Source organism: Marmota monax, unplaced genomic scaffold (assembly GCF_021218885.2).
Source record: "Marmota monax isolate L192 unplaced genomic scaffold, Marmota_monax_Labrador192_F-V1.1 WCK01_AAM20220418_F8-fsc00098, whole genome shotgun sequence".
Classification (NCBI taxonomy): Eukaryota; Metazoa; Chordata; class Mammalia; order Rodentia; family Sciuridae; genus Marmota; species Marmota monax.
In genome coordinates, this window is record NW_026694639.1 from 1,561,933 (window position 1) to 1,582,492 (window position 20,560).

Here is a 20,560-nt window from a genome sequence, read left to right on the forward strand (position 1 = left end):
ATATGTCAATCTTGTTGACATTTTCAGGAACTAACTTTTGGTTTTATTGATTCTATTATTTTTCTCTTTTTAAATTTAATTTATCACTGCTTTAATCTTTATAATTTCCTTTTTACTTCATGATTTGGATTTAACTTGCTATCCTTTCTTGTGTTTCTGTAAGATACAAAGTTAGGTTAAGATTTTTCTTTTCTTTTTTTTAAGTGTTCATAGCTGTAAATTTCCTCCTCAGTACTGTGTTTACTGCATACTTAGTTTTGGCAAGTTATGTTTTCATTTTTCCTCACATTAAAATATTTTCTCATTTTCCTAGTGATTTCTTTTTGACTTTTAAAAAATCTTAAATATCATAATTATAATTTCATTCTTGTTTAATTGTCAATTGTCTTAAGTTGGAAAAATAGTTTTTTCATATTTCTTATTCATATTTGTTATTTTATATTTCTTATACATAATGGTGGTATTCATTGTTGCATATTTGTACATGCACACAGTATAACAAAATATTGTAGCCAGTATCATTCCCCAGTATGTCCCCTTTTCCTTTTTTCTTCCCTTCTTCTGGTTCCTTTTTCTATTGTACTGGTCTACCTTTGATTTTCATGAGATCTCACATATCTTTCTTTTTCTTTTTCCCCTCTAAAACAGTGTTCTTAAGTTCCATCCATTTTCCTGCTAATGACATAATTTCATCCTTCATTACAGCTGAATAAAACTTCATTGTGTATATATGCCACATTTGTTAATTTATTTATCCATTCATGGACACTTAGGCTCGTTCCATAGTTTGGCATTATGAATTCAACTGCCATAAACATGGGTAGGCATGCATTGCTGTAATATTATGATGACTCTTTAGGATAAACACTGAGGAGTGGTAGAGCTGAATCATATGGTGGTTCCGTTGCTAGTCTTTAGAGGAACCTCCATACTGATATCATGGTTGTTGTATTAATATTCAGTCCCACCAACAGTGTAAAAGTGTTTCTTTTTCTCCACATCTTCTCTTGCATGTATTATTGTTTATATTCCTGATGGCTGCCATTGTAACTGGAGTGAGCTGAATCTCAGTGTAGTTTTGAAAAGTGTCTATGTAGTTCATTTTCCCATTTATTAATTGGGATATTTGGTTTTTGTTTTCTTTTTTCTTTGTGTATTCTGGGTATAATCTTTCTGTCAGAGGGTAAATATATTTTCTTCCATTCTGTAGATTCTCTCTTCCTATTCTTAATTTTTTTCTTCTTCTGTGCAGAAGGTTTTTATTTTTATGCCATTTCATTTATTAATTCTTGTTATAATTTCCTGACCTTTAGGAGTCCTATTGAAGAAGTCATTGCCTGCACCTGTATATGTTGGAGTGTAGGCCCTATGTTTTCTTCTAGGAGTTGCATAGTTTCTTGTCTGATCTCAAGACCTTTGATCCATTTTGCATTGATGTTTGTGCAGGGAAAAGGATAGGGAACTAGCCTCATTCTTCTACATGCGCATAACTAGTTTGCCTAGCACCATTTGTTTAAAAGGCTATCTTTCATTTAATGTGTGTTTTTGGCACTTTTGTCAAGTATCAGATTACTGTGCCTATGTGCATTTATCTCTTTGTCTTCTTTCTGTTCCATAGACCTATGTGTTTTTTATGCCAGTACCATGCAGTTTTTGTTACTATAGCCTTGTAGTATAATTTGAAGTCAGGTATTGAAATGTCTTCAGCATTGCTTTTTTTTTTTTTTTGTCTTAGAATTACTTTGGCTATTCTGAGTCGTATTCTGTCAAATGAATTTTAGGACTCTTTTTTTCTAGTTCTTTGAAGAATGTCATGGTATCTTGATGGGGATTGCATTGAATCTGTATATTGCTCTTGATAATATGGCCATTTTAACAATATTCATATTGCCTGTCTATGAACATGGAAGATCTTTCCATCTTCCAGTGTCTTGTTCACTTTCTTTCTTTTAATTTTCCACATTTTAATTGTAAGTGGAGTTCTTTCACCTTTTTTGATATTTATTCCTACATTGATATGATTGTTTGTTTTTTGGCACGCGCGTGTGTGTGTGTGTGTGTGTGTGTGTAAATGGTGTCATTTTTCTGATTTCTGTCTCAGGAGATTGATTATTGGTGTGTAGGGAAGCTATTGAGATTTTTGTATGTTGATTTTGTAATCTGCTACTTTGCTGAATTTGTTTCATAGTTCTAGCAGTCTTCTGGTGGAGCTCTTTGGATCATCTAATCATTGGATCATATCATCTGCAAACAGTGATAATTTGACTTCTTCCTTTTCTGTTTTTCCTTTTCTTGCCTAATTGCTCTGGTTAGAATTTCTAGTAATATTATTCAATAGGAAGTAGTAAGAGTGGGTGTCCTTGTGTTGTTTCAGATTTTAAAGGAAATGCTTTCAGATTTTCTCCATTCTCTATGATGTTGGCTTTGGGTTTATCATATACAGGCTTTATGATGTTGAGGTAATTTCCTCTAACCCTAATTTCTTCATTTTTTAAATTTATTTTTTGGTACTGGGGATTGAGCCCAGGGGTGCTTTACCACTGGACTACATCCCTACTCCTTTTTACTTTTTATTTTGAGACAGTGTCTCACTAAGTTAGATAGCTTGCTAAGTTTCTGAGGCTGGCCTTGAACTTGAAATCCTACTGCCTCAGCCTCCTGAACGGCTGGAATTATAGGTGTGTACCACCATGCAAAGCAATTTCTTCATTTTTTATCATGAATGCATGCTGAATTTTGTCAAAAGCTTTCTCTGCATCTACTGAGACGACTATGTGATTTTTGTCCTTAATTATATTTATGGAGTGAATTATATTTGTTGATTGCATAAACAATCCTTGCAATTTTGGAATAAAACCAATTTGGTTGTGATGTATTAAAATGTTGTTGAATATGATTTGTTAATATTTTATTGAGGATTTTTGCATCTAAAATCTAAATTTTGCATCTAATTTAGATTTTGCATCTAAATCCCTGATGATCTAGGTCATCAGGGATATAGATCTGTAGTTTTCTTTCCTTGGTGTATCCTTATCTGGATTTGGTATCAAAGTGATACTGGCTTTATAAAATGAATTTGGTAGTGTTCCACCTATTTCTATTTCATGGAATAATTTGAGGAGCATTGGCATTATTTCTCTTTAAAGGTCTGGTAGAATTCAATTGAGAATTCATCTGGTCCTGGGCTTTTCTGTTTTTGGAAGGCTTTTTATTAATGCTTCTATCTCATTGCTTGTTATTGTTCTGTTTATGTTTTCTGTGTCCTCTAATAACATGTATCTAGAAATGTATTCAGTTTTGTCACAATTTTCGAATTTATTGAGATATAAGATTTCAAAATAGCCCTTAATGAATATCTGGATTTCTGTGATATCTGTGATGATTTCTTCTTTTTCATCTTTAATTTACTAATTTGGGTCATCTTTTTCTTTTGGTTAGTTCAGTTAAGGTTTTATCAATCTTGTTTATGTTTTCAAAGAACCAACTCTTCATTGATCCTGTGTATTTTTTTTATTCTCTATTTCATTGATTTTGGCTCTGATCTTAATTATTCCTTCCTTTTTGTTATGGTTTGAATATGAGGTATTCCCTCCAAATCTCCTGTTAATGAAGCAGATGAAATGATGACATTCTGAGACCTGTAACCTAATCAGTCCATCCTAGTTTGAATGACTTGATGATAACCGTGGGGAGGTGAGGCATGGCTGACTTGATAATAACTATAGGGAGGTGAGGCATGGCTGGAGGAGGTGGATCACTGGGAGCATGCCTTGAAAGTATTGTTCTTCCTTCATTCCTTTCCTACTCCCATCTCCACTGCTTCCTGACCCAATCATGGCTGAGCAGCTTTCCTCTGGTGGGCTCTTCCCTCATTATATGCTGCCTCACCTTGGGCCCAGAGCAATGGAGTCAACCATTTCCTGACTCAGACCTCTGAAACCCATGAGCCCCAAATAAAATTTTCATCCTGTAAGTTGTTCTTGTTGAATATTTTGGTCACAGCAATAAAAGAACTAACTAAAACACTTCTACTGGGTTTGGAATTTCTTATTATTTTACAAGGGACTTGAGAGTCAGCAATAGGTTATTTGGGATCTTTTGATTTTCCTATGTAGGCACTTATAGCAATAAATTTTCCTTGTAGAACTAGGTTCATATTATTCCAAAGGTTCTGGTACATTGTATCACTATTCTTGTTTGAGTCAAAGAATTTTTAAATTTTCCCCCTGATTTCTTCAATCATTGATGTATCATTCAAAAACGTATTGTTCAGCCAGGTGCTGTAATCCCAGCAGCTCAGGAGGCTGAGGTAGGAGGGATCACAAGTACAAACCCAGCCTCAGCAAAAGTGAGGCACTAAGCAACTCAGTGAGACCTTGTCTCTAAAAAAAAATACAAAATAGGACTGGGGATGTGGTTCAGTGGCTGAGTACTACTGAGTTCAATACCCAGTACCAAAAAAACAAAAAACAAAAAACAACTTCAAAAATGTATTTTTTTCATTCTATTATTCCATTATTTCATTCCATTATGTATAAGATGCAAAAAATTATATCAGTTTTTCTTTAATTTGTTCAAAGTTGCTTTGTGGCCTAAAGTATAGTCTATTTTAGAGAAGGTGCCATGAGCAGCTGAGAAGAAAATGAATTTGACTTTTGTTGGATGAAATATTCTATTGATATCTGTTAAGTCTATTTGATTTATAATTTTTTTTATCTCTGAAGAATTTTTACTAAGTGGATGACTGTTATGATTTAGCTTTTTGTCCCCACAAAAAGCTCATATGTATGACAATGTAAAATTTTTCAGAGGTGAAATGATTAGATTATAAAAGGTATAGCTTAATCAATGGATTAATTCACTGATATGGATTAGCTGGGTGGTAACTGTAGGCAGTTAGGGTGAAGCTAAAGGATATAGGTCGCTGGGGGCATGACTTTAGGTTTATATTTTGTCCCGGCAAGTATCCCCGCTTCCTGGTTGTCATGTCCTGAGCTGCTTCCCTTCACTTCACTCTTCTGCCCTGATGTTCTATCCCATCGCAGGCCCACAGCTAGGGAGTTGGCCATCTATGGTCTAAAACATTTGAACATTTGAACAATGAGCCAAAATAAACTTTTCCTCTACATTGTTCTTGTTATATCTTTTGATCACAGCAATGAAAAAGATACTAAAAAATGACCTAGCTATTGGTGAGAAAGGTGTGTTGAGACACCCAGTATTATTGTACTAGGGTCTATCTGAGTAGAATAGTGTCTGTTTTATGTAATTAGCTGCATTGACATTCGGGGCATAAATATTTACTATTGTTATATCTTCTTATTGGGTTTTTACCTTTACCAGTGTGAAGTGACCTTTATCTCTTCTGGTTAATTTTGACTTGATGTTTGCTTTGTTGGCTAAGAGAATAGCTACTCCTGCTTGTTCTGGGGTTTCATTTGCATGAAGTATAAATTTCCATACTTTCACTTTCAGCCCATGACTGTCTTTGCCTATAAGTCTCTTGCAAACAACAGATAGTTAGGTCTTTTTTTGTGTGTGGGGCGATAGTAACCAGGGATTGAACTCAATCATGGAGCCACATCCTCAGCCCTATTTTGTATTTTATTTAGAGACAGGGTCTCACTGGGTTGCTTAGCACCTTGCTGTTTCTGAGGCTGACTTTGAACTCATGATCCTCCTACCTCAGCCTCCTGAGACACTGGGATTACAGGTGTACACCACTGTGCCGGCTACTTGGGTCTTATTTTTGAATCTATTTTACTAGTCGGCCTTTATTTGGAGAGTTGAAACCATTTGCATTCAGTTGATTTCTAATTTTTAGTTTGGTTCTATTTCTCATTTGTTTAGCTACTTTTCAAATGAGGTTGTCCATTTGCAAGCTCTGGAGTTTGCTTTTAATTTTTTTTTCTGTGTATAATTTCTTTAAGGATTTTCTGTAGTGCTGGTTTAGTAGTCATGAATTCTTTAGTTTCTGCTTGTCTGGAATGCTTCAGTTTTGAAGGATAGCTTTACTATATATTACAATCCTGGTTGACAGTTATTTTCTTTCAGGAATTTGAACACATTAATCTAAGCCCTCCTTGATTGTAGTTTTTGCTGAGAAATCAAAAGTTATTCTGATTGGCTTGCCTCTAAATGTGACCTGATGTTTTTTCTCTTGGAACTTCTAAGATTCTTCCTTGTTCTGCATGTTAGGTATTTTAATTTTAATGTGACATGGAGAAGTTCTTTTTTGATTTTGTCTATTGGGGTTCTAAATGCCTCCTATTTCTGAATATCTGTCTCATTCTAAAATTTGGAAAATTTTTATTATTATTGACCAAGAATGGTTATCTTTGCTATTAGTCTGCATTTCACAACTCTCTTCAATTCTGATGGTTCTTAAGTTTGGTCTCTTAAAGTTGTTCCAGATTTCTTATATATTCTGGTCGTAGTTACTTATTTTATTTTCTTTAATGCTATGGGAATGTTCATGGACAGCCACTTTGTCTTCCAGCTCTGAGATTCTATCTTCTTCATGGTCTACTCTATTAGACTTTCAACTGAACATTTTATTTGATTTATTGTGCCCTTCATTTCTAAGATTTCTGTTTGGTTCATTTTCACTGTCTTTATCTCCTTGATTGATTTTTTTATTCATATTCTGTACTGACATCCTAAATTAATTTATTTATCTTTTTGTGTACTCTTGGAATTCATCGATCAATCTTATAATCATTATTTTGAATTCTCTATCTGGTATTTCAGTCACTTCAGTATCTTTGTAATCAGTTGCTGGCAAATTGCAATTTAAGAGATGTCATGTTATTGTGTTTTTTTCACATTTCTTGTAATCCTATGTTGGATTTTATGTATGTCTCAGGATGGATTTTTCTTCCACTTTTTTATATGGGCCTTTTTAGGGCACATACTCTTTTGCCAAATTTTCTGGAATAAAAGGTTGTTGTGAATTTTTCAAAATATTTCCAAGTGGGGTTTGTAGTATATTTTCCCTATTAGTTCTTCAGTGATTATTGTATTTTGACATAATGTGTATTGTGTTAGAGCTTAAGCATTCCACTTTTCCTGTAGGTCTCAAAAGAGTGAGATTCTGCTTTGAGATCTAGCAATTGCATTGTGTATAGCAGAGTATGTAGGGTACACCTTCTGTGATTGCCCTTCTTCACTTAACAACCCTGTATATTCTAAAGGGATATGGGAATGATCTAGATTGGGACCCCCCATAGTTGCTTTCACAGTCTTTAAGTCTTTGTTTTTGCTGTAGGACTGGGTGTCCACAAGTGAGATCTGAGGGCTCCCCCACCCCATATCTGTTGGTACTTGAGGCCTATTTATTGATTGGGGGTTTTCTCTCCTGTATTGTTGAATTTTTAGCATGTCTCTTAGCTGGGTTTTGAGTTTAGCTCAGCAGCAGAATATCTACTTTATGAACTTATAGTGTCCCAGTAGATTCCCAGCATCTCACAGAAAAGGGATAACCAACAACAGCAGCAAACAATATACAGCATCAAGATAAATGTCCATTGTCTACTATGATATCTGAAACACTACAGAAACACAAATGAGGGATCAGCAATTGCCAATAGCAACAACAATAAATAGCTGTGAACTAGATCTGGCATTAATGCTGACAACCAATGTCAACTACACCATCTAATAATTGCAGCAGCATGAGTAATAGTAGCAAAAATTATATAAATCAAATAGTCCTAAAATATGTTAAAAATAGTTCATTAAAAGAAAATCTGATAAGAAGATAAAGTTTAGAATGCTTAAAATTTGAACAGAGAAAGCAGAAAGAAAAATTGTAGCAAGTGATGGCTATAAAGGATAAAAAAATAAAAGACGGAGAGAGAGAACAAGAAAATTTGGGTATTGGAGGGAAAAGGAGAGAAAAAGAAACATGTTAAACAAAAAGCTGGACTCTCAAAAGACAAAACAAAAACAGCACACAATTAAAATTTTTTTAAATGAGAAAAAAAGAAACAAATATGTATATATCCACAAACCCATCAGCACAGAAATAACACCAAAAGAAAAAGAAAACAGAAAAAAATTGTAACATAGAATGAAAGAATTGTCTCTACTGAAATGGTCAGAATTGTCAACAAGGATGATGTTCACTGCCTATGCCCACCTGTCCCTTCCTGTTTCTATTTGAGTTATGGACCCCTAAAATACTGGGATGGAATTTGTTAAACCCTTTTCCCTTTTTGTGTTGCTCATCATACTGCTAGCTGGAGCAGCCTAAAACTGAAGCTGGTTGAAATAACTCTCAGCTTCCCTTCTCATTAGTATACGGTAGGACAGATGGGAAGTACTGTCAGTTGGAGTTTTGTCTGGACAGACCCCCAGATCCATGCTCACCTAGGGTGGGGCTGCTTCAGAATTCTAAGTAAGGAGTTCTGTTGGCTGGGGCTTAGCTCTAATCAGGCCTTTGGGACTTTGACAGGTGGTATTTGCTGTGGAGAAATTGGATCAACACAACCCTAGGACCAGGTAGATGCTGATCTCTGCTGGGTGTCCAGATAACTAACAGGGGCCTTCTACAAATTCTTCTTGTAGGGTGAGTGAGTCATCATCCCTCCATGTCTCACACACTCTAACAGTCATGAATATGGCTTTACCAGGCTCGGTCCCGAGTGTAATCCACCTGCCCATTCATTTTCCAACCTTCTTCAGCTGGTCACGTGAACTGACAGACAAGGCAAAGCAAGCTGCACTTCCCTCCATATTTCTAACAGAATTCCTCTGGGTACATTCTTCTCTGTGCCTGATTCAATTCATTCTTCTAGATACATTCTAGGCCACAGGTAACTGCTTGCCAGGACAAAATGGCAATATTTACTATGATCTCCTTGGCTCCAACAGCAGCAAGCTGCAGCATGGCCTCCTCAAGATGGCTCCTGCCTCAGCTCTCTGCTTGCCAGTTAAGAAACACAGAGCATCTTGCTGTGTGCAACCTCTGGTTCAGCTAAGTTCTGACTGCTTTTCTGTTCTACAAGGCCAAATGTGTCTGTTCTCTTGCTCTTTCTGTTTATATTGCTTTTCCCATTTGTGATGAACCAGTGCTGCTGCAACTGCTACAGTGTAGTTTTCCTTGTCATTTGTTCCATGCACCTAAATTTTTTGGTCTCTTAAGAGTCTCACTGTGTAATACTGAATTTCTGTGAATTCTATCTTTCACCTACCTCTCTGAGAAGCAGTACTCTTTCTGCTATATTTCAAGCCACAGAGCAACTGAAAATGCAGCCTTCCTCTAATTCACCATCTTTAATACTCAATGAACATTTTCTGGCTTTCAAGGTGCCTGATATTCTCCCTATCTACCATTAACTATTAGTGTTAATGAATTAAAATCTTCCATAAAGCAGCAGTCCAAAAGTAAATGTCCAATAGGTGTTCAAATACTGATATTTTATGACCTTGCTGTATCAATAACAAACCTTCTAAACATAGTAGAAAAATTTTTTTTCTTAAGCTTTCCAATTTTATTCTCCTAGAGCACATTTTTCTTACCTGATAATGAGTGTGGTATTCTATGGAGACAACATAAGAACACTTTTCATATTATGGTATTTTCTGATTTTCTTTTTTATTTCTCCCTTGACTCATTGGTTGTTTTAGAGTGTGTGATTTAATTTCCACATATTTGTCAATTTTCCAAATTTCCTCTGTCATTGACTTCTAATTTTATTCCATTGTCATTAGATAATATACTTATAATTTCAGTCTCTTAAGATGTATTAAGACTTATTTTGTAGCTTACATAAGGTATTCCAAGTGTACTTGAGAAAAAGGTGTTTTCTGTGTTGAGTGTAATATTCTATAATATCTGTGATGTGTGTCTAATTGTTTTGTACAATTGTTCAAATTTTGTTTTCTTGCTAATACCTCTGATTATTTCAGTTGTAATGTAAAGTGGAGTGTTTTACTATAAACTGTCTATTTCTTCTTTCAATTCCATTAAATCTTTGCTCATATTAGTATGGAGTTCTGTTATTATATGCACATATTTAGGTTTATACTTGTTTATAATTGTTATATTCTCTTTATAGATTGACCATTGTGTCATCAAATAAGATCATTTTATGCCTCTTGCGATAAATTTTGTCTTAAAGTCCATTTTGTCTAATGTTATTATAGTGATTCCAATTCTCTTTTTGTTACAGTTTTCATGGAATATCTTTTTCCATCCATTCATTTTTTGCCTATTTGTGTCTTTGGTTCTGAGGTGAATCTCTTGTAGATATCATATATAGTCCCATCATTTTTGTTCATAATCCATTCTGCCATTCTCTTTGATTGGAGAGTTTAATACATTTACTTTTAAAATAATCACTGATTTAAAAAAAAGACTTTTGCTATTTTGCTCTTTATTTTCTATATCTTTATCTTATCTATTTTTCAATTCCTGCCTTCTTTTATGTTAGACTTTTTTCTGACCATTGGATTTGCTTTTCATTTCTTTTACTCCGGATCTTAGTTTCTTGGTTTTCCCTGGGGACCACAGTTAACATCTTAATTTATAGCAGTCTGGTTCAGATTAATACCAATTTAGTTTCAATTATATGAAACAGTTTTCTCCTATAGTGATCACTATTCCTTCCTTATTTTATTTTCACAGATTACATCTTTATATGTGTATGCCATAATCATAGATTTGTACTGTTGTTTTATTTAAAACAGATTTGTAATTATTGCTTTATAGTATAGTAATTACATTTGTATCATATAGAAAAAATTGGAGTCACCAAAATATATTAGTGTTGTTTTTTATATTTACATAGATATTAATCTTAGGCTGTTTAGAGTACTTTAATAAGATTCCTTGCAATAGGTAAGTTATAAACGATAGAAATTTATTGCTGACAATTCTAGAGACTGGAAAAATCTAAGATCAAAGCACCAGAGATTCAGTGTCTGGTAGGAACCTGTTCCTCATAGTGGTATCATCTATATCCTCAGATGGTAGAAAGACAAAAAAGGGTAGCTCTTTAGGGCCTTTATTATCAGAGTATTAATTCCATTCATGAGCCCTTATGATCTGTTTATCTCACAATGGCCCCAACTTTTTTTCCCCCTATGGCAGATGTGCCTTTATTATGACTGATATTATATAAAACAAGAAGCATACTTTATGATTAAGAACTATTATATAATCAACCATGGTGGAATCAATAAATACTTAATATTCATTATCTTATAATGAAATATAAAATTCATTTTCAACATTTTTAGTTTGTGTCATATTTTTTATTTATATGACAGCAGAGTACATTATAATTCTTATTACACATATAGAGCACGATTTTTCATATCTCTGGTTGTACACAAAGTATATTCACACCAATTTGTGCCTTCATACCTGTACTTGGATAATAATGATCATCACATTCCACCATCATTAATAACCCCATGCCCGCACCTTTCCCCTCCAACCCCTCTGCCCTATCTAGAGTTCATCTATTCCTCCCATGCTCCCACTCCCTATCCCACTATGAATTAGCCTCCTTATATCAAAGAAAACATTTGGCTTTTGGTTTTTGGGGATTGTCTAACTTCACTTAGCATTATCTTTTCTAACTTCATCTATTTACCTGCAAATGCCATGATTTTATTCTCTTTTATTGCTGAGTAATATTCCGTTGTGTATCTATGCCACAATTTTTTTATCCATCTATTGAAGGGCATCTAGGTTGGTTCCACAGTTTAGCTATTGTGAATTGTGCTGCTATACACATTGATGTGGCTGTGTCCCTGTAGTATGCTGTTTTTAAGTCCTTTCATATAGACCCAGGAGAGGGACAGCTGGGTCAAATGGTGGTTCCATTCCCAATTTTCCAAGGAATCTCCATACTGCTTTACATATTGGCTGCACCAATTTGCAGTCCCACCAGCAGTGTATAAGTGTGCTTTTTCTCCCACATCCTAGCCAACACTTATTGTTGTTTGTATGCATAATAGCTGCCATTCTGACTGGAATGAGATGAAATCTTAGAGTGGTTTGGATTTGCATTTCTCTAATTGCTAGAGATCATGAGCATTTTTTCATATATTTGTTGATTAATTTTATATCATCATCTGAGAAGTGTTTGTTCAGGTCCTTGGCCCATTTATTGATTGGGTTATTTGTTTTTTGGTGTTTAGCTTTTTGAGTTTTTTATATACCCTAGTGATTAGTGCTGTATCTGATGTGTGAGGGGTAAAGATTTGCTCCCAAGATGTAGGCTCTCTATTCACCTCACAGATTGTTTCATTCACAATAGCTAAATTGTGGAACCAACCTAGATGCCCTTCAATAGATGAATGGATTAAAAAATGTGGCATAGATAGACAATGGAATATTACTCAGCAATAAAAGAGAATAAAATCATGGCATTTGCAGGTAAATGGATGGAGTTAGAGAAGATAATGCTAAGTAAAGTTAGCCAATCCCCCAAAAACAAATGTTGAATGTTTTCTCTGATATAAGGAGGCTGATTCATAGTGGGCTAGGGAGTGGAATCATGGGAGGAATAGACGGAACTCTAGACAGGGCAGAGAGGTTGGAGGGGAAGGGAAATGCATGGGGTAATTAATGATGGTGGGACATGATGATCATTATTATCCAAAGTACATGTATGAAGACATGAATTGGTGTGAATATGCTATGTATGCAACCAGAGATATGAAAAATTGTGCTCTATATATGTAATTCTATAGCACAATAATTAAAATCAAGAATCAATAAATAGCCCCAAATTTTAATACCATTCCATTGGGGATTCAGTTTCAACACATGAATTTTGGAGGGTCACAAACATTTCTTTCAATTTGATTACTGTCTAGTGTTTTTTGTTTGTTTGTCTTTTTTTTTTCCTTTTAGGCCTGAAGAAATCACTATAGCATTGCTGGTAAAGCATGTCTACTACCACTGAAAGTTAATTTTTGTTTGTTTGTTCAACTGTATTTCTTAATTTTTCATTTTGAGTGATAGTTTTGTTGAATATGAAGTTTCTGGTTGACGGATTTTTATATTATTAGCATGTTCATTATGTCATTACACTAAATTTTGACCGCTTACTTTCTGATGAGAAATTAGGTATTAATATTATTGAGAATCCCTTGTACATAATAAATTGCGTCCTTTTTCTTACTTTCCATATTCTCTCTTCTTTGACTTTCTGCAGTTTGATGATAATGTTTCTAGATGTAGATCTCTTTTTGTTTTGCCTTAGAGTTTGTTAAAATTCTTCAATGTGTAGATTCATGTCTTTCAAAATAATTAGCCAAGGGCCAGGGTTGTGGCTCAGTGGTAGAGTGCTTGCCTAGCATGCATGAAGCACTGGGTTTGATCCCCAGCACCATATAAAAATAAAGAAAATAAAATAAAGATATTGTGTCCATCTACAACTTAAAAATATTTTTAAAAATTAGTCAATTTTTCTTCAAATATTTTCCTTCTATTTCTCTATTTTGAACTTTATTATTTATATATTTGTACTCCTAATGGTATAGGTCTCTTAGTTGTGTTCATTTTTCTTTTTTTTTCTCTTTGCTTTCCATACCAGGTAATCTCAATTGGCTTATCTTCATGTCTATTGATTATATCTTTTGCCTATTCAGATGTGCTGTTGAGTGTCTTACCTAGAGAGCTTTTCATTTAAATTATTATGTTTTTCAACTCTAGAAGTTCTGTTTTGTTCCTTTTAAAAATTTCAACCTTTTTGTTAATATTCTCAATTTGGTGAACCATCGTGCTTTTTCTTTAGTTCTTTGTGCATACTCTTTGAGCATATTTAAAATAGTTAAAAGTCTTTGTCTAGTGGTCGAAGATCTAGACTTTGTCAGAGACAGTTATTATTAATTTTCTCTGTGTGTGCACCAAAAACTTCTGGTTTCTTTGCATACTTCATGAGTTTTGGAAGAATACTGGACATTTTAAATATATAATGGTGACAATTAGATTCTCTCAGCTTCTCAGTTTTGTTTTTCCAACTTGTTGTGTGTGATGCTATGTCTAGTGATTCTTCTGAACTTACTTTGTAAAATGTTTATGTTTTGTTGTGTGTGGCCCCTGGAATATCTGCTTATTAGCTCAGTGGTCAGCTGATGATTTGACAAAGATTCCTTAAATATTTAGAACCAGACAAAACACACACACACACACATACACCTGTCTTCTAGTCCTTGCTGGTGGCTCTGTGTGTATGTTGTATCATACCTTCAATATTCAGCTGGCTAGTGTCTTATTCCCCAGTCTTTTTTCCTACACTTTGTGATGTGTCCATTGTTTGCCCCGACATTTTCATTTGCCCAATTTAGCACCATCTAATAAGTTGCCTTTTAATGTTTTTAACCATTGCCTTCTCTTCCCTAGTAGACTTCTGAGTTTGGCAAAGTAAAGGCAGCCCTTTTATACAATGTCAAGTTGCCAACAGGCAGATCAAAACAACCACAGTTTTTTGAGAATACCTCTGCTCCCTCCAGCAACAGAAACGTCACCAAAAACTTAGGTTAGCATCTTCAATAGCCTAAGAATTAGCTGAGTTCTAATTCTTAAGTGCTTGCCTGATGGCTGTAAACTTTGATTGGTTTCCAGAGTTCAGTTAAAGTTGATTCTGACAGATTTTGCCAGGTTATTCACTGTTTTTTGGAAGGTCAGGCCCTTAGAGTTTTCTATCCTGCCAGTGTTCACTGCCATGTTCATCACCCATTGTTTCAGTTTTGACGAGCATATATTACTTTCATTTGTTTTTTAAAGAATGACAATGTCTTTTCTTTACAGAGGTTATCCAAATGTTAAAATCATTCATAGTGAATCATTCATAGTGCCAGAGAACTATGTCACACTTAGGAAAAGAATCCTGGCAAATTAATCCAGTAGATCTCTAATATCAACTGTGTTAAAAATGGTCAACTCAGTCATAGCCCTGTCAAAAACTTTTCTCTATGAGCCAAAGAGATAAAAGCTCTCTGCTGAAGTTGGAAGTTGAATGTGTTAAGATTCAATCCTAGCAGAAAGTAATGTAAAATGTGTTAGACAAGCCAACACATATCAGTCTTTACCTTTAAAACTTCCACTGGAAGCCAGGTATTATACCTATAATCCCATCTACTCAGGAGGCTGAAGCCGGAAGATCACTTGAGCCCAGGAGTTTGATGAAAGCCTGGGCAACATATTGAAATACTATCTCAAAAAACAAAAATACACAAACAAAATTTCAATTGAGTATTTTCATACTGTAGTTATGATAACATGTTCAATATACTTTATCAGATCAATTGGAATATAACACTTCTTCTCACTGCCGTCCCAAAGCAGTAGCCCTTTGTGAAGTTATTAAGCCCAAAATTGAAGCTAACAAAGGGGACTGATTATGAAAAAGAATCAAGTATTTTCTGTATTTGAATTCTCTTTTCATCTATATGCAAGCAGTGTGTACTTGAAAAATTACTTAACCTCTCTCTCTCACCTCATCAGTAAAATGGACCTGGTAATAACTGTACTTACATTATAGGTTTGTTATGTGGGTAAAAACAAGTTAAGATTCATTAAGCATGTTACATTATATAAATACATCATCTAATTTTAGGTACAACATGTCTAGAGCATATCTTTTTAGATAGAAACATCTCTAAGCATTTCAGCTTTATCTACTTAAAATAGAGCTTATTGGTGAAATAACTCTATTGGGTGGGTTCTTAAGAGGAAAATAGCCAGGCAGGGTTTTTGTGTAGCCTGAGAGATCAATTCCCTAACAGAAATTGGCTGTATACATGAAGTTGGTGAACTGCATCTTAAAATGTAATGATCTGGGAGATCAGGAGGATGGGCCAACATAGAGATAAGGCTAAAAAGATGGGAAAATACAGTTGATGAAGACACTAAAGGTAGCTACCGAAGTGTTTGTAACAGGAGAACCATCTGGCCAAATTTGTTTTTGGAGTATATACTGTGACAGAAAAAATGGAGTATTTGGGTCAGAATGGCAAGAATGGAAGCAAGGAAATGCCTTGGGTGACTATTAGTCATTTTTATTTTTAAACAAGTCATAGATGTTATATGATTAGCATTTATCAATTTTTTAGTAAAAAATATATGTAGCCAGGCACGGTGGAGCACGCCTGTATTCCCAGCAGCTCCAGAGGCTTAGATAGAAGGGGATGTGGCTCAGTGGTCGATTGCCCCAGAGTTCAATCCCCAGTACCCGCCCCCACCAAAAAAAAAAAGATATGTAAGTTCTTATTTTGTAAGAAATCTACTTTGGGAGTAATTTTCTCTATGGTATAGTCTCAATTTAATAAAATATGAAGTCCAAATTAGAGAATGGTTATTCAGTTGACACTTGGCTTCTGATCAACAAAAAGATTCATCACACATTTCCATTAGACAATCATTCCTTTTACCACAGATGACCTGTAGTCTAATGCAGGGAGGACATCAATTTCATTGAGCAAATTAGAATAAAAAATAACCATATTACCTGCAAAACTTACTTTGCTAATTTTCTAGTTCTCAGCCTTCTAGTCACAAAAATATTAATACCTAGCATAGGATACTGAGCAGAAGCAACCAGCCCCAGAAAACTGGTAATTAAAATAGTAGTTTATAAAAGGAAATCTTTACAGATTAAATACAGTCTCACTTTATCTTTCTCCACCTGTTTCTTTAACAACTTTTTAGTCCCACTGTAAAAATCCTTGTTTGTTTAATTTGTTAGTCATTTGAACTTTTTATTAGTTGGAGGAATTATTTGGACAAATAGCTATAAAATAAAAGATAAAATTTTATAAGCAACTTTGTTATCATTTTGCCTCATGAATATGTTATTGAAATGTCTTTTAAACTTAGTAGAGATAAAATTTTAAATCTCAGTGTATTCTTTGTTCTTTATTTGTGTATTTTGTATTAGCCATGTAGAATGATATTCTCTGATTTTACCTGTGCACACAAGATTATATAAAATGTAGTTTTAACATGCACTTAATCTGAAGTACTGACCCAAGTGTCCTTTAAAACATATTTAAACTATATTAGTAATATACAAGTAGTGGGAAAATTTATTTCTACAAATACTGGGGAAACTGGAAAACATTGAAAGCATCTTTTAAAGTACTGAAAAATATTTAAGTACAATATAACTATATAACATAACTATTTTAAATTATAATTTTTAAATAAATGAAAATTTAACTGCCTTCAAATAGACATACTTTTTGACATGTGAAATTGATATTCCATAAATTGTTGCTGAATGTTAAATTCAATATAAATAACAATAAATAAAGTACATATGGTAAGCCTGGGATTCAGAAATTAGCTTTAAGATTCTCAAATACATAAAGACCTTCTTTGAAGGCACACAGATGTATTAATTTTTAATTTGCTTCTTTTTGATCTCTTAATTACTGAAAAAGATTTATTGGTTAATTTTAGGAAGGCAAGTGTTTGAAAAGTTTTGCCAAATACTGTCTTCTTTAAGTGACTGTATGGTAATGAAAAGTTAAGAGGAGAGCCAAATTAGATTGAATAATTGTTCAGTCATGTGGGTGAAGCTAGCTGCATAGCCCGGTTGTTAGACTGATTGCTCAAATTACATTGCCTGGGGTCCTGCACTTGGTTGGCTGTCTTCTCAGATCTTAACAAGGTTCTGGGAATTTCTTTTTCTGACAAAGTTTGCTTTGTATTTTCCCCTCCCCCTACCACCTCCAGGATGCTTCATCTGCAGACATCAGAAAAGCATATCGTAAGCTTTCACTGACTTTACATCCAGACAAGAATAAAGATGAAAATGCAGAAACTCAGTTTAGACAAGTAAGTGAAATATGCCTTTATATATATATTGTGACAATTGTATTAATAATTATTATCTATGGTTGAATATTAACTTACATGTAGAATATTTCCTTTTAAAAATGAAATAGTAGTCTAAAAATATAAATTTATTCAATTTTTAATGAAATAAGTTTTCACCAACATTTTGTAGTGTCAGACTCTCTAAATGCTTGGAGGGTCATAATTGTCATAATTTTCTTGTCTAAATTACAGCTTTTGTTTTTAAAAAGTGTATTTTAAGATAAGCTGTTACTTTTGCTGCTTTCACAAAGGTTCATTTTGACCTCAAGCATTTTTTTAATCTTCTTAAGGTGCTACCCAAAACATAAAACATTACTTATAGTTAAGATTTTGTCTGTTTATTGCACTTATGCACACATAGGGTTTTCTGCATGTACATTATAAAGCCTTCACTCACCTGTGTGTTATTTCTTATAGTTGAGAGTATTTTTGTTTTAAAGTAATGCTTCTGTTTTAGTTGGTGGCCATTTATGAAGTTTTAAAGGATGATGAACGAAGGCAGAGGTGAGTGTTTATTTATGCTTCTGAATTAAGATGTAGTTTCATGCCACATCTTCTAAAAAGAATTAAGTCTTATTGAACATTTTATTTATTATAAGTTGGTGTTCTATTTTCATTCCTTCCAAGAAATGCAGTGTTTACAACTGTATTTTTTACAAATGTAGTTTTTAAAAAATATTTTACAATTAAATGTAATTTTTTGTTGAAATATTTACTAGTTTGAATCAGAGTCTATAAGACTCTAAAATCAGGAGTCATAATATTAGGTGGTTCTGCTTCATAGATAAGATTTTTAACATGGATGTTTATGCCCTGGGAAATATAAATACTACTTGATTCCAAACAAATGTCCATTCTATTTGATATATCTGTATTAGCTCCTATCTGATATGTGGTTGTTGGTCTTCCTTCTCTCATTTCTTAAATGTTTATAATTAGCCTGTTAAAAGATAGTCAAGTTGATACATTCTCTTTCTTAGTTGTAGATGGACAGAATACCTTTATTTTGTTTATTTAGTTTTTGTGTGGTGCTGGGAATCAAATCCAGTGACTCACATGTGCTAAACAAGCGCTCTATAACTGAGTCACAACCTAGCCCTTAGTACGCTTCCATATTTCCTCACTCTCAAAATAATTAACCAAATTTATGAGTGAGAAAATGATGTGGATAAGCCCATAGAAGATACAGATGGAAGAAAAATATTCATGCCTTTCTCATTTCTTTTGCCTTCTTCCCATTTCTTAATTCTGCTCAAGTTATTGTGTTTAGGGTTAAACCTCAAAGTGGAGGCAGCCTCTTACTCTGGGACTTTTCTGTGCCCCTTTCATAAGAGGGTAATACTCTTACATAGTGGTTTCTAATACCATTGACTTAAGAAGAGATTGCAGAGAGGCTCCTTTCCTTTACTCCCTTTAGAATGGGTGGAATATAGATACTATTGTGGGGCTTCGAAGTTTTATAAGTCAGACTCACAGTAAGATATACATTCAAAATAATACTTCAGGGGACACACACAAAACTGAAATAAAAGGCTCACAAAACCCTATTATATTTGAAAGAGGCTTGATTTTTTTCCATTCTGGTCTCTCTAGTCTCCCAACCCACCAAAGCTGCTTTGGTTCATAAAATTGATTTCATGAGACATGGGCCACAATCCAAAATTTTAAAATGTTGCCTTACAGTTTTTTTTTTTTTTTTTTTTTTAAATATTTATTTATTTAGTTAGTTATTGGCAGACACAACATCTTTGTTTGTATGTGGTGCTGAGGATTGAACCCGGGCCGCACGCATGACAGGCGAGCGCGCTACCACTTGAGCCACATCCCCAGCCCAGCCTTACAGTTTTTTAAAAAAGTACTTAAAACAACAACAACCCACCAACCCCAAAGCCCAGTTATTTGAAATATAAGCTTAAATCCAACTTAAGTATTTGTATCTGTGTGTGGTGCTAAAAATACATCTTAAAAACAACCCTGAAAATAAGCTATGAACATTTTGAGTCTTTGTTCAAATGTATTGTCCAGAATTATTCTGTATCCTAAAATGTTAGCTACCACTCTTGGTTGTCATCTTGACTGTTTAGTTTGAATACCTCCTCAGTTTGTCAGATTGCAAAGCAAGGAATCAAGATATTCTCTTGAAGTATTCTTGGCTTTATAACAAGGGCTGGCATTGATCCAGGTACCATAGCAGACATTCCTTGGGTTTGAGATAATCTATAGTGTTGAAAGAGTCCTAAAAGTGTGTTGAAAGAAGTGTTGGTCATTCTGTGCAAATTTTCTAGTTAGTTCCTTTCAATGAGCCCCTACTTTTGTTTCACACATCAAAAATGTGTCTGTAAAGATAGCTTTATTTAGTCTTCCAACATCCTTAGCATCAGATTTTGACTTTTTGTTTGTTGTTGTCAATAAACTTTGTAACAATGTCTTTCAGTTACTGAAATTATCTGTCTTTTCATATGAATCACTTCTTATGTATAAGCTGTCTTTTCATTAACATAAACTCATCTAACATTATCTCTCTAGGATTAGTTCCCTCTGCGTTTATTTTAGAGTATTGGTAGAAAAAAATGGATCTGACAGTTACACAAACAGCTGTAGTATTTAGACCCCTTGAGGCCCAAGTAACTCTTTGGTAACTGGTTTTCCTTGAGGCAAAAGTCTTAACTAATCAAGCTGAGATTCACTCCTCTAAAGCTTGTGCCTGAGGCCAGG

The 20,560-nt window shown here is 34.2% G+C and overlaps 1 protein-coding gene across 1 annotated transcript in view; it reads left to right on the forward strand.

Annotated features, from left to right (window-relative positions):
• Dnajc1 (DnaJ heat shock protein family (Hsp40) member C1) overlaps nt 1-20,560 on the forward strand; it is a 222,567-nt gene that overhangs the window by 80,329 nt on the left and 121,678 nt on the right. Inside the window, exons 2-3 of the mRNA XM_046423045.2 lie at nt 17,702-17,803; nt 18,303-18,349. Of these exons, the coding sequence (XP_046279001.1) occupies nt 17,702-17,803; nt 18,303-18,349 (149 nt within the window). The remainder of the gene's footprint in view (nt 1-17,701; nt 17,804-18,302; nt 18,350-20,560) is intronic.